The sequence below is a fragment of the Pristiophorus japonicus genome, chromosome 10, assembly GCF_044704955.1.
Source record: "Pristiophorus japonicus isolate sPriJap1 chromosome 10, sPriJap1.hap1, whole genome shotgun sequence".
Taxonomy (NCBI): Eukaryota; Metazoa; Chordata; class Chondrichthyes; family Pristiophoridae; genus Pristiophorus; species Pristiophorus japonicus.
The window spans coordinates 43,278,705-43,293,718 of NC_091986.1; the positions used below are offsets into that span (position 1 = coordinate 43,278,705).

At 43.7% G+C, this 15,014-nt stretch overlaps 1 protein-coding gene across 1 annotated transcript in view; it reads left to right on the forward strand.

Annotated features, from left to right (window-relative positions):
* Nucleotides 1-15,014, forward strand: part of tm9sf2 (transmembrane 9 superfamily member 2) — an 84,437-nt gene that overhangs the window by 49,673 nt on the left and 19,750 nt on the right. The window contains exons 9-12 of the mRNA XM_070891775.1: nt 7,355-7,463; nt 9,107-9,239; nt 12,836-12,955; nt 13,197-13,254. Of these exons, the coding sequence (XP_070747876.1) occupies nt 7,355-7,463; nt 9,107-9,239; nt 12,836-12,955; nt 13,197-13,254 (420 nt within the window). The remainder of the gene's footprint in view (nt 1-7,354; nt 7,464-9,106; nt 9,240-12,835; nt 12,956-13,196; nt 13,255-15,014) is intronic.

The following is a 15,014-nucleotide window of genomic DNA, read 5'->3' on the forward strand; positions in this document are numbered from 1 at the left end:
TCAATAATTCGTTCATTAAAAATGTTCCTTAAAGACATCATTGTCCACAGATAGTCTAATAAGGTCCAATTTTGACCATGACTTGCATCAATTTTTTTGGAGTAAGTTTGTTTTTTCTGGCGTAAGTTTAAAAAATGCCATTTTCCCCAAAAAATTTGCTCCAGAGTACTTCAGTTAGGTACGATTTTTTTTTTTAGTTCGTATTTTTTTCAAAAAGTGGGTGTTCCCAGCCACTTACGGCAGTTTTGGCCATTTATGCCACTTTGGCCAGCTAAAACTTACTCCAAATCGACTTAGGTCAGTGTATATGGCCAGCTCTGAAAAACATTGCGGGCAGTTAAGAATTCGGTGCAGGTTATTACATTTAAAGCACCAACACTTACAAAGCATTAAACAAAGCATTCAATAACAAATAAAAAATACAAGGAAGCTGAGGACCTGCACCAAGATGTACAAAACACTAAACAAACCACAAAAAGTAATAAGTAATCTGAATAACAAATAAAAAATAGAAGTCCTAACTTTATGCCAGAATCAAGTTTTTTTTTTTTTTAAGTCGTTCCCTGCCCCCCGCCCCATCAAAACACACTTTCTCTCCAACCCCCCACCATCAAAACACACTTTCTCCACCCCCCCCCCCCCCCCAAAATCAAACCTCTCAAACACAACCATCAATAAATAAAACTGAAGTCCAACCTCGGCCCAGGAAGTCGGCCGGCCGGGTGCGGGAGGCCACTCAGCCGGGGATAGGGTGCGGCGAAGATCGGGGCATCCCTTCGGCTGGGGATAGGGGCTGCAAGCATCGGGTCCTGCTCACAGCCTGCAGGACACGCTAGGAGGGCAGGAGCATGCGCGCAGACTTCACTGTGCATGCATGCTGGTGCCGGCAGTGCTGTTTGCGCTGGCCTGTTGCTCTGCCCCCCCCAACTTCATTAACTACGCCACGCTGGGACACCGGAGACTTGGCAGAGCAGGCAGGATGGGGCTCTTTTTTTTTTGGCGCCGTTTCCAGCGCGCAAAGTCAGCGCATTTAAGGTAAGTGCCGAAAAAAGGGATTGGGGAAAATTTGGCCCATCAATTCCACGGGATATCTTCACCGTCTGTCCAAAGTCGATTATTTCTTCTATCTGCGAGAAAGTACAGTTTTTGCTTAACTAACAGATCCCACAGTAGCTTTTTGGCTTCGCAAGGTCTGCTGGTTACAGAATTTGGTAAATTTTAAAGTTTGGCCCTTTTAAAATGGTGTATTCTTAGAGGGAAGTCACATCCTGGTGGTTTTGTGGCTTATTACTGTGTCCCTTTTAAGTAACATTTGTTACCTTTGCATTGTCTGAGTTTGGAGATAGTCACAATTCCTTCTTTTTAACAGGGTGTGGATAACCTCTCATGTTTTCTTTGAATGTCAAGGCTCCCGAGTTTTCCATGTTTCTCAACTAGTACGTCAAATTGACAGTACCCTGTACCTTAAATTATATTAACCCTTAAACTGTTAAAAGCTCCAAGAAGTTCCCAGCTTGGTGGGTTGGCTAAAGTTTTCAGTTTGCACACTCTGGGCTCCAGTTTCGGCTCGAGTTGCTCCTATTTTTTTTTAGAGCAACTAGTTTAGAATGGAGTATCTTAGAAATTGCAATTCTCGGCATTTAGTTTGCTCCAATTCTAGTGAGTTAGAATAGTTTCGTTTTAGAACAGTTTTTTTTTCAAAAGGGTGCGTTACCAGCCACTTATGCCAGTTTTTGCAAGTTTAGGCAGCGAAAACTTACTCCAAACTAACTTCGAATGGAGTAAGTGTAGATTTTTGTACGTTCAGAAAAACCTTGCCTACACTGACGTAGGGAACAAGAAATGGGGGGGGGGGGAGTTTACAAACATTAAACGCTTCACTTACAAATAAAGGGCCATCATCAATAATAAATGATAAATAAATCAACCAATAAATAGATCAAAAAAAATTAAATAATAAATTTAAAAGATAATAAAAACTCAATCAATAAATAAAAAATTACGTTTCTACTCATTTACTGCAGCACCAGGAGCCCTCCAACAGCATGCTGGGACGCCCCCCTCCCCCTCCCCCTGCCCCCCAGTGTGTCTGTCTCTGTCTCTGTCAGTGTCTCTCTCTCTCTGTCTCAGTATCTGTCAGTGTCTCTGTTTCTGATAGCGAGAGGAGGGGGAAGGAGGAGGGAGGGAGAGGGGGGTCAGGAGTGAGGGGGGGGGGAAGAGAAGGGTGAGGCTGAATATGGGGGGGTGGGAGAGGATGAACGGGAGGGGGAGGGGTGGGGGGGGGGGAAGAGAGCTGAACGGGGGGGGGGGAAGGGGGAAGAGAGCTGAACGGGGGTGGGGGAAGGGGGAAGAGAGCTGAACAGGGGTGGGGAGGGGAGGATGAATGGGAGGGAGGGAGGGGGGGGAGAGCGGCTGAACGGGGAGGGGGAGGCGGAGCTGAACGGGAGGAAAGCACGAGTCCCGATCTTCAATGCCCGGGTTAGGGGTGGCGTGCTTCGGGCCCCTCCCATGCAACGTCACTGAGATTCGGGCTGTGAGGAGCTACTGCAGATGCATGCACACTTTAGCGCGCACGTGCAGAGGTCCCGGCACTGTTTTCAGCACTGGGACCTGGCTCCGCTCCTGACCCCTTGTGCTGCGCCACGCCGAAGACGTCCTGAGAAGCTGGGAGGATCACACGGTAAGTTTTCAGCGCCCTTTTTATTACAGAAAGTCGGCGCACCTTATGGAGGTACTCCGTTTTTACAGAGGGCGGAAACTTGGGTCCTGTGATACTGCAGAACTGTTCCAATATATTAAACTAAAAACACAGATAACTGAAAAAATAAAAATGCATCAGAAATGCAACATCAAATTCATAGTAATGAGCCATCTAGTATAAGTCTGCATCGGCTCGTCTGTCTTGATTAAAACACACCACAAATGGCAACCTACTTGTTCATGTTGTTTCCATTGTAATAACTGGAGCCAACACAATGCTCCAAAATTCCAGTGCCTGTCATGATGTGCATTTAAGCTGCCCATGACCTATTGGTGCGATTCTGATTTCCATCAACTGACTGTGTGTGAGCCAGTAGATAAAGCATGTGGGGCTGCGTACAGTTGAGTGCTCTCTGACCTCTGCCAAAACAATACGCACACGTGCCAACATATCTGCAGTGCTGCTTTGTGTTTTGCCGGAAGATAAAGCATCTTAATTATGTGCACCAATATAACTTGAATGCTGCAGCTAAGATGGCCTTATTCATTAATTCCAGGGTTGATAGACCAGTATAATGCGAGTGCAGAGCTGGCTACTTTTTATGTTAATTTTGTTCCCCTGTTCTCTCCTCTTCCCCTAAATGCAATGATTCTTGATGGGATATAATTCCACGCTGGCAAGCTGCACTCACTTGACATTCTTCCTGTGTGAGTTGACATTGCAAGTGTTGGTTGGACTGTTGATTCAACTGTAAATTACTTTGTGGCTGAGCCTTAATCAATGGGTTTGATCTTGCTGAACTGGAGCGTGCCCCATTAGTTAGACTTTCATCCGCACCGTTCAGCTCCAAATTCTTTTGCACAGTAACTTGTTGACAGTGCGAGCTGATAATGGCACGGCGAGGTCTGGGACCTCAGCGAACGACAGGACCAACAGTCTATCTCCTTAATCCATGAGATTTAAGGATTGAGAACGAATAAAGAACAACCGAGAAGGAAATAGGGAGAATTTGAGTGAATTCAGGTACAGATGAACGGACCGAGTATAATGTAGCCAAGTTTGCTGATTGTACAAAGATTGGTGGAAAAGCAAATAATGAGGAGGACACAAAAAATCTGCAAGGGGATATAGACAGGCTACGTTAGTGGGCAAAAATTTGGCAGATGGAGTATAATGTGGGAAAATGTGAGGTTATCCACGTTGGCAGAAAAAATAGAAAAGCAAATTATAATTTAAATGGAGAAAAGTTGCAAAGTACTGCAGTACAGAGGGACCTGGGGGTCCTTGTACATGAAACACACAAAGTTAGTATGCAGGTACAGCAAGTAATCAGGAAGGTAAATGGAATATTGGCCTTTATTGCAAGGTGGTTAGAGCATAAAAGCAGAGAAGTCCTGCTACAACTGTACAGGGTATTGGTGAGGCCACACCTGGAATACTGCGTACAATTTTGGTCTCCGTATTTAAGGAAGGATATACTTGCATTGGAGGCTGTTCAGAGAAGGTACACTAGGTTGATTCCAGAGATGAGGGGGTTGACTAATGAAGATAGGTTGAGTAGATTGGGCCTATACACATTGGAGTTTGGAAGAATGAGAGGTGATTTTATCAAAACATATAAGATAATGAGGGGGCTCGACAAGGTGGATGCAGAGAGGATATTTTCACTCAGTGGAAACTAAAACTAGGGGACACAGGGCCCAAGTTTCGGGTGGAGTTACTCCTTGTTTTTTGGAGCGACTAGTTTGGAGTATGTTAGAAATTGCAATTCTCGGATATTAGTTTGCTCCAGTTCTAGTGAGTTAGTTTAGGTTGGCTTTAGATGAGGTATTTTTTTTTCAAAGGGGGGGGTGTCGAGCTACTCAGGCCTGTTTTGCAAGTTTCGGCAGTGAAAACTTACTACAAACTAACTTAGAATGGAGTAAGTGTCCACTTTTATAAGTTCTGAAAAACCTTACCTAGAGTTAAGTTTAGTGCAGGCACAGCCAGAGACGGCTTATGGGAAGCATTAAAAAACAAAGGACACATCAACATCACAACAGGGGGGGAGGAAAGGGAAGTTAGAGGATTTTCCATAAACACCTTCACAACAACATTAAGAAGCAAAGTACATTCAAAGCACCAAACACTAAACGAAGCACAAAAAGTAATAAGCAATTAATTAATAAAAAAAATAGAAGGAACCCTGCACCTAAAGCACCGAGACCAAAGTAATAAGCAATCAATCAATAAAAAATAGAAGTTTTACCATTATGTGAAGGGAAGGTGTCTGTCAGTGTCTCTCTCTTTAGTGCCTCTCTCTCTCTCTCTCTATCTGACAGTGGGGGTGTGTGTGTGTGTGGGGGAGCGTGGGAGGGTGTGTGTGGGGGGGGGGAGGAGGAGGAGAGTGTGGGTGGGGGGGATGCTGGAAGGAGGCACCCCTGCGCTCTCCTCTGGCCCTTCGATCATTTTGAGTGCCCCCCAACCCACGCTCCTCTATCCCTTGCCACACTGCTCCTCCCCCCGGTACCCACGCTCCTCCTCCCCTCCCCCGGCCCCCACACTCCCCCGAGCCATTGCACAGGCGCGCATGCTCCAACGCGCCTGCGCAACGCTGCCGGCACTGTCAAGAAGGCATGATCCCTAGCCCCGCCCCTCTGCAGGCTGTGATCGGCTTGCTCTGCCCCAGGAAGACTACACTGCACCACGCCACGCTCCAGGAGGACTGGAGAATTGCTGAAGAAGATTCCGGCGCACCTTCGAGCCCAGGCAGGTCACATAATTCTCGGAGGTGCGCCGGTTTCGCCAGAACCAGAAACTTGGGCCCGTTAGTATTAAATGGGCAGCCCCTTATTCTGAGATGAGATGAGAAATTTCTTCTCTCTGGGGGTTGTAAATCTGGAATTTTCTGCCCCAGAGAGCTGTGGAGGCTGGGTCATTGAATATATTTAAGGCGAAGATAGACAGATTTTTGAGCGATAAGGGAATAAAGGGCAGAGAAGTTCTGCTGAGTCCATGATCAGATCAGCAATGATCTTATTAAATGGCGGAGCAGGCTTGAGAGGCTAGGTGGCCTATTCCCTTCTTATTTCTTATTTCTTATGTTATGTAGAAAGAGAAATAAAGACAGAGAAAGAAAGATTGGATTAAGAGAGAGAGAAAAAACACAAAGGAAAAGGAAAAATTTACATTTTAAAAATCTGTAAGAACAATTTACCACCTGAAGGGATGTGAGTTTACAGTTTTAAATTATTCCCTTTCTGGGCCAGAGAGGTGTATTGGCATTGTATTAACTATTATTGCATAGGTAAAAAGGAACTTGCATTGTTCATTAGCAGACTTAACTTACTGCGGCGAGTTTAATGGGCAATTGATGTGCAAATCCAGCACATAACGGGGAGGCTGTGGGCGAGTTGCTGTTTGTGTAAATCAAACGGCGGAACATTGTAAATCCACCAGTAAGTTCTGGAGAGTCACAGCTGACGCGTATTTCTTCATCCCCTGAACTTTCTGGCTGATTTTTGCATTACTAACGGCCCGTGCCGTTAACAGTCGTTGTTTTTATGGCACGATCCAGACCAATTCTTTTACCTGATGTCCACAGATGCACGTTTTCAAGCAGGCATTAGTGGATAGTCATCAGGATTGGTTACCCTGGTTTGAGGTTTTTCTTTCGCTTCTAATGTTGACGTCTCAATGACCACTTCAAAATGATTTAGCTTACAATGTACTGCAGAGATCCACGGAAAGCAGACTGATTTGGTTGTCAAAGTTCAGTGATATGGTGAGTTAGTTTACAAACTTACTGTACCAAGAAGCAGTGGCACCCCTTCTTTCTTCTCCCCTTCCCCGCTCCACATGATGCATTCCTGTTTTTGACCAGGCTTTGAAAGTAGGCTACATCTTCACTGGGAAAGTGGGGAGAAAAAACATTTAAAGGGTGGACTATTTAGCTGGTTACAGCACAGCCCATGCCTGGGAAGAGGTCATGTTTCTGCTCAATCTGCCAAGGAATGGTGTGGGGTAGGTGGAAGGAGTGTGGGGGAAATGAGTAGATCTGTGTAAATCTAACTGGCATGACATTCAGACCTGGGTAAACAGGCTGTGAGCACAGTTACTGTGCACTGTGTGCGACTGATACTTTTAGGCTGCTGGCCTTTTCATTGAAAGGGCAGTTTGAAGCTGTGTGTACTTGAAAGGACTATCTTTCAGAGCATTCCATAAAGGTCATTTTCTTAAGGAGAACTTACAGTTTGTGAATTTAAAATGCCAGTTTGTGAATTAAGTTAATTTGGCACGTCTGACAATTTAGCAAAAAAAAACACAAACTCTTAAACATGTCATCCGTACAATTTAATGTAACTTAAAGGTTTTCAACTAATTGATCTACTGAATGATATTGGAATCAATAACTTTTCTTTGCTTCCTCCTGTATGTACATCTTGTTTTTGTCTGGAATTCAACTTTCAACAGAGTTCCATGCCAACATGTATTTTATGAATTTGCTAATGATTAAAAATTGTAAATCCTTTGAGGTTTGTGGGAGAAGTGGTGTGTAAATACTGATCACATTATCCAAAGAATAATTGCGTGTTGTATGTTATATATTGACATTTGAGGAAGATCTTTCAAGTTTTCTATGCATTGTTAATTTTTTTTCTCTCGCTTTTTCAGCATTATGAATTCCTTGGTAATTGTCCTATTCCTTTCTGGTATGGTTGCTATGATTATGCTCCGAACCTTGCATAAGGACATAGCAAGATACAATCAAATGGATTCAACTGTGAGTGCTGCATTTGATGATGTTGCTTGATAGTTTGCTGTACCTAAAGCGGAGGGAAGTTAAAGTCATGAAGTAAATGGGAATACACTGATTGCTGGATGGTGTTTTTAAAGAGTGCATCATATCTAGTTTTAAAGAAATCAATTTAATCTAATCAACATTTGAAAAATTATGTTTATAATTTTTGACAGCACTTCCAGAAAGGTGCGAAAGAAGTTCTGCCTAGAAGTTGCTTGGAATATTCATTTCAGAGCTGCTGCATTTTGATCAGCTCTAGTGTTTACTGCATGAAGCCAGCACTGATACTTAACTTTTAAAGCTGCCACTAAATTAAACTGAGAACTGCCTGACATAGTGTTTCAAGATCTCCTGGCACTATTCAAAGAAGAGTGAGGACTCCTGGTTTCCTGGCCAGTATTACATAGGAACAGGGGAAGGCCATTCAGCCGCTTGAGCCTGTTCCACCATTCAATTAGATCATGACTAATCGGTATCTCAACTCCACTTACCCACCATCGCTCCATATCACTTGATACCCTTGCCTAACAAAAATCTAGCGATCTGAGTCTTAAAAATTTCAGTTGACCCAGCACCCCATCCATCTCTTTAAACATTCACTCCCTCGCATCACCGGAGTAACGTGGCTGCAGTGTGTACTATCTACAAGATGCACTGCAGCAAGTTGTCAAGGCTACTTCGACAGTACCTCCCAAACCCGCAACCTACCACTTCAAAGGACAAGGGCAGCAGACGCATGGGAACACCACTACCTCCAAGTCACACACCATCCTGACTTGGTAATATATCGCCATTCCTTCATCATCACTGGGTCAAAATCCTGCAACTCCCTAACAGCACTGTGGGAGCACCTTCACCACATGGATTGCAGCGGTTCAAGTCGGTGGCTTGCTGCCACCTCCTCGAGGGCAATTAGTGATGGGCAATAAATAATCATCACGTGAACTAATAAATAAAATAGAAATCCACAGCCTTTTAGGGTAGAGTGTTGCAGACTTTCCACTACCCTTTGTGTGAAAGAGTGTTTCCTAATTTCACTCCTAAATGGGCAAGCTCTAATTTGATGATTATTTCCCAATGTTCTGGTGTTCCACCAGTGGATTTAGTTTTTCTGTGCCTACCCTGTTGAATCTCTCTTGTTTTAAACATCTCGATTAGATCATTCCCCAACCGTCTAAATTCAGAGGAATACAAACCAGGTTTATGCAATCTGCCCTCATCATTTAACACTTTTAGCCCTTTCTGTCTCACTTCTCTTTTCTCTGGCTCACTCTCCCATCACTGATGTCATGCATTTTAGATGAGACAAGCTCAGCATGGGATCTGAGTTCTTGTGTCTTGAGAGTGGAGGTCAGAGGTGTAGCAAACAAAGGCCTCTTTTTCTTTCTGACTGTACAGAGGTGCCATGAAAGGAGAAGAAACTTTCTGAAGTCATGGGTCTCTGCACAGATGTTCCACAGCTGGAGCACCTAGCATAAAATTCCTGCTCTATAAAGTGCTGTTGATCTTGTGTTTCAAACTCAAATATTTGTTATTTGACTGTTGGGTATATTTTATCAAAGTTATTTTGAACTAATTGTATTAGGTAAAGGATACTCTTAAGACCTTGTTTAATGTTTTTCCAGGAAGAAGCTCAGGAGGAATTTGGATGGAAATTGGTGCATGGTGACGTCTTTAGACCACCTCGGAAGGGAATGATATTGTCTGTTTTCCTGGGTTCTGGAGCTCAAATATTTATCATGATATTTGTTACTCTATGTAGGTATACAATTGTATTTTTTTAAACTTTACATAGCCGAATTACAGTCACTATTTCCAGATAATTACGAATGAACCAAATCCGAGAATTGAAAGCCGAAAAGATTGCAATTTAAATTGATAGATTTTCATTATCCTGTACAATGAGTTTCTTTCAATGTCTCAAATCAATAGAATTTGTAGATCATTATGAACAGTGCTTATTTTTAAGAACATAATATAAGAAAAATGATCAAGAGTAGACCATTCGAGCCTGCTCCGCCATTCAATAAGATCATGGCTGATCTCCAATCTCAACTCCACTTGCCCACCCGATCCCCATATCCCTTGATTCCCCTAGAGTCCAAAAATCTATCTGTCTCAGCTTTGAATATATTCAACGATTCAGCATCCACAGCCCTTTGTGGTGGAGAATTCCAAATATTCACAACTCTTGGAGTGAAGATATTCCTCACATTGGGCCCAATTTTGGCTGACATTTTTATGGCGCACTGACCCTTTATGCGCCAACTTTGTTCGCTGGAAAGGGTGCCAAAAAACTTTAAGTATCCTGGCCCCTCTGCCGAGTGTCGTGGTTCCTGGCGCGGCGTCCATGGTGGAGCGGGGGGGGCGGAGCTACAGCCCTGCACTGAAAACACTGCCGGCAGCTGTCGCATGCGCAGTGGAGTCTGCGCGCATGCTCCTCGCCCTCCCAGCATGTCCTGCAAGCTGTCAGCAGGACCCGATGTTCGCCGCTCCTAGCCGTGGCCGAATGGTCGCCCGCGACTGAGTGCAGCCCAGGCTGTCAGAACTCTACCCGAGATGCCGCCGAGCCCAGCCTTTCCTCTTCCTCCACACCCCCCCCCTCCCCCCCAGCCTTACGATGCATCTTTGCTGGCCGCCCCTATCCCACGCCGAATGGCCTCCCATACAGGCCAGCCCGCTGCCCAAGGTAGGATTTACTTCAAATATTTAATTATTAATCACTTGTTTACCTGAGTTCTTTATTTTTATTTAGTTATTTTAACTTTTATTTGGGCTGTTTGCTACTTGGTGCTTGGGTGTGCAGGTCCTTACTTACTTACCTGCGCCAATTTCTTAACTGCCCGCAACGTTTTTCAGAGCTGGCCACATACGCTGACCTAAGTCGATTTGGAGTAAGTTTTAGCTGGCCAAAGTGGCATAAATGGCCAAAACTGGCGTAAGTGTCTGGGGAAAAAAACTGAACTAAAAAAAATTGTTCCTAACTAAGTTACTCTGGAGCAAGTTTATTGGGGAAAATAAGGTTTTTTTTAACTTGCATCAGAAAAACCAACTTACTCCAAAAAAATTGATGCAAGTCATGGCCAAAATTGGGCCCATAAGTCTTAAAAAAATAATAACTTTTATTTATATAGCGCAAGGCGCTTCGCAACAATTTTACAACACGTTAGATATTGACCATTGAAGGAAAGAGATAAAAAAGTGGGAGAAGGAAGTGTAAAAAGAGGTTAAAGGCTTGGGTATGAAGCGGCAACCAAAATGCGCACGCAGATAGACACAGGCGAAAAAACTTTTTTTTTTAATTCAAATTACATTGTAAATAATACAATAAGGAGTATACAATAGTAAAATCAGTATAGTAATTAATTATAATTAAACAAAATTAAATAATATATACCATAATTATAAATTAATTTAAAATTAGAAAATCAGCAATTGAATCAAATTAAATTAGTTATTAGCTTTCTTTAAGATTCATTCCCTGTCCAGTGATTCAATTAATCTGGAAAAACCTAATCACTGTCCTCCATCCTTATGATGTCATATTTTTATTACATTATATTTCTCATATTGTCCTCTTGACAGGACCTGTAATAACTCCAGGCTCGAGCTGCCTCTGTTGTCAGGGCAACACTTATGTTTAAAGCTCCCTCCAGCTGCTCCAGGCTCGGGATGCATTGGAGATCATTTTCCAACATTCTATAGACTCAGGATCAGTTCCTATTGATTGCAGGGTAGCCAGTGTAACCCCACTTTTTTAAAAAGGAGGGAGAGAGAAAACGGGGAATTATAGACCGGTTAGCCTGACATTGGTGATGGGGAAAATGTTGGAATCAATTATTAAAGATGTAATAGCAGCGCATTTGGAAAGCAGTGACAGGATCGGTCCAAGTCAGCATGGATTTATGAAAGGGAAATCATGCTTGACAAATCTTCTAGAATTTTTTGAGGATGTAACTAGTAGTGTGGACAAGGGAGAACCAGTGGATGTGGTGTATTTGGACTTTCAAAAGGGTTTTGACAAGGTCCCACACAAGAGATTGGTGTGCAAAATTAAAGCATGTGGTATTGGGGGTAATGTATTGACGTGGATAGAGAACTGGTTGGCAGACAGGAAGCAGAGAGTCGGAATAAACGGGTCCTTTTCAGAATGGCAGGCAGTGACTAGTGGGGTACCGCAAGGTTCAGTGCTGGGACCCCAGCTATTTATAATATACATTAGTGATTTAGATGAAGGAATTGAATGTAATATCTCCAAGTTTGCAGATGACACTAAACTGGGTGGCAGTGTGAGCTGTGAGGAGATGCTAAGAGGCTGCAAAGAGGCTTGGACAAGTTAGGCGAATGGGAAAATGCATGACAGATGCAGTATAATGTAGATAAACGTGAGGTTATCCACTTTGGTGGCAAAAACAGGAAGGCAGAATATTATCTGATTGGTGACAGATTAGGAAAACGAGACCTGGGTGTCATGGTACATCAGTCATTGAAAGTTGGCATGCAGGTACAGCAGGCAGTGAAGAAGGCAAATGGCATGTTGGCCTTTTTATTGCAGTTGTACAGGGCCTTGATGAGACTACACCTTGCATATTGTGTACAATTTTGGTCTCCTGATCTGAGGAAGGACATACTTGCTATTGAGGGAGTGCAGTGAAGGTTCACCAGACTGATTCCTGGAATGGCAGGACTGACATATGAAGAAAGGCTGGATCGATTAGGCTTAAATTCACTGGAATTTAGAAGAATGAGAGGGGATCTCATAGAAATTTAAAATTCTGACGGGATTGGACAGGTTAGATGCAGGAAGAATGTTCCCGATATTGGGGAAGTCCAGAACCAGGGGGCACAGTCTTAAGGGTAAGGGTTAGGGTTTAGGACCAAGATGAGGAGAATCTTCTTCACTCAGAGTTGTGAACCTTTGGAATTCTCTACCATAGAAAGTTGTTGAGGCCAGTTCGTTAGATGTGGCCCTTACGGCTGAAGGGATGAAGGGGTATGGAGAGAAAGCAGGAATAGGGTACTAAAGTTGCAATAATGATCAGCCATGATATTGAATGGTGGTGCAGGCTCGAAGGACCGAATTGCCTACTCCTGCATATATTTTCTATGTTTCTATTGTCAGGGAGACGCTGATGTTTAAATCTCCCAGCTGCTCCAGGCTCGCGAAATGGCCGACCCCTTATCCTGAGACTGCACCCCCTAGTTCTAGACTCTCCAGCCAGGAGAAACATCCTCTCAGCATCTACCCTGTCAATCCCCCTCATGTTTCAATGAGTTCAATTACTCTCATTACAGTATGTGAGTGTGTTTTTTTTAAATAGGATATTCTTTCTGATTTTGTCTTTTAATTCTAGTTTTTGCGTGCCTGGGATTTTTGTCGCCTGCAAATCGAGGGTCCTTGATGACTTGTTCTGTTGTCTTGTGGGTGCTGCTTGGGACTCCAGCAGGCTATGTCGCTGCCAGATTTTACAAGTGTAAGTAAAATGGATTTCTATTTATTAGTTTCAATTATCATCACCCTTTGGCAACTGAACAACTTAATTTTTGGAATAGCTTTTTAATATTTAATACCTCTACAACCTGCTTTTCTCAATGAAAGTTGAAAAATATGCAGCATTATATTATTGAGGATGATTATTCAGTTGTGTATTTTGTGTTGTTGAGAGCCAATGTATTCTTTTCTTGATTGCTATGCTTATTCTTGTTTTTCAATAGCATTTGGTGGTGAGAAATGGAAAACAAATGTATTATTGACTTCTATTATGTGCCCAGGGTAAGTCGAACACTTCATCGAAATTTATCAAGACTTATTCTGTGCTTTTAATGTAATGATACGACACTGGGTAGAGGGACGGAGGAGTGGAGGGTGCAAGACATCAAGCAGAGGTTGAAAGAGAAAACACATGGTGGGGGAAGAGGTTTTCAGGAGGCTTTTGTAAAGGTGGCAAGAAATGGAGTGCAAGAAGGAGAAATGTGTAGAAGGGCAAGGTTTGCTGAGCAAACAATATGGACTGGAAGACATTACAAAAGTACGATGGGGCCCATGGAGAAGTTTATAAATGAGGACACGGGTGTTGAAATCAATCCCTCGTGGGATAGGGAGGCAGTATGTGTTGATGAGGGTAGAATGATGGGTGATCAGAAGGAGCATAGGATTTGTAAGAACACAAGCAATAGGAGCAGGAGTAGACCATACGGCCCTTCGAGCCTGCTCTGCCATTCAATAAGATCATGGCTGAGCTTTGAACTCAACTCCACTTTCCTGCCCAATCCCCATATCCCTTGATTCCCTTAGAGTCTAAAAATCTTCTTTTTTTTTTCGTGTGGCCGTCGCTAGCAAGGCCAGCATTTAGTGCCCATCCCTAATTGCTCTCGAGAAGGTGGTGGTGAGCTGCCTTCTTGAACTACTGCAGTCCTTGTGGTGAAGTAACTCCCATAGTGCTGTTGGGGAGGGAGTTCCAGGATTTTGACTCAGCGACAATGAAGGAATGGCGATATATTTCCAAGTCAGGATGGTGTGTAACTTGGGGGGAAACTTGCAGGTAATAGTGCTCCCATGTGCCTGCTGCCCTTGTATTTCTCAGTGGTAGAGATCACTGACTTGGTTGATGCTGCTGAAGAAGCCTTGGTGAGATGCTGCAATGCATCTTGTAGATGGTACACACTGCAGCCACAGTGCGCCGGTGTTGAAGGTGATGGATGGGGTGCCAATCAAGCGGTCTGCTTTGTGGTGGATAGTGTTTAGCTTCTTAAGTATTATTGGAGCTGCATTCATTCAGGCATGTGGAGAGTATTCCATCACGCTCCTGACTTATGCCTTGTAGATGGTGAAAAGGCTCTGGGAGTCATAAGGTGAGATACTCACCGCAGAATACCCAGCCTCTGATCTGCTCTTGTTGCCATGGTATTTATGTGGCTGGTCCAGTTAAGTTTCTGGTCAATGGTGACCCCCAGGATGTTGATGGTGGGGGATTCTGTGATGGTAATACTGTTGAATGTCAAAGGGAGGTGGTTAGACTCTTGCTTGTTGGAGATAGTCATTGCCTGGTGCTTGTGTGGCACGCATGTTACTTGCCACTTATCAGCCCAAGCCTGAATGTCGTCCAGGTCTTGCTGCATGTGAGCATGGACTGCTTCATTATCTGAGGAGTTGTGAATGGAACTGAACACTGTGCAATCATCAGCGAACATCCCCACTTCTGACCTTATGATGGAGGGAAGGTCATTGATGAAGCAGCTGAAGATGGTTGGGCCTCGGACACTGCCCTGAGGAACTCCTGCAGCGATGTCCTGGGGCTAGGATGATTGACCTCCAACAACCATAACCATCTTCTTTTGTGCTAGGTATGACTCCAGCCAGTGGAGAGTTTTCCCCCTGATTCCCATTGACTTCAATTTTACCAAGGCTCTTTGATGCCATACTCAGTCAAATGCTGTCTTGATGTCAAGGGCAGTCTCTCTCTGCTCAATTCTGAAATTAAGCTCTTATCCATGTTTGGACCAAGACTTTAATGAGGTCTGGAGCTTAGTGAT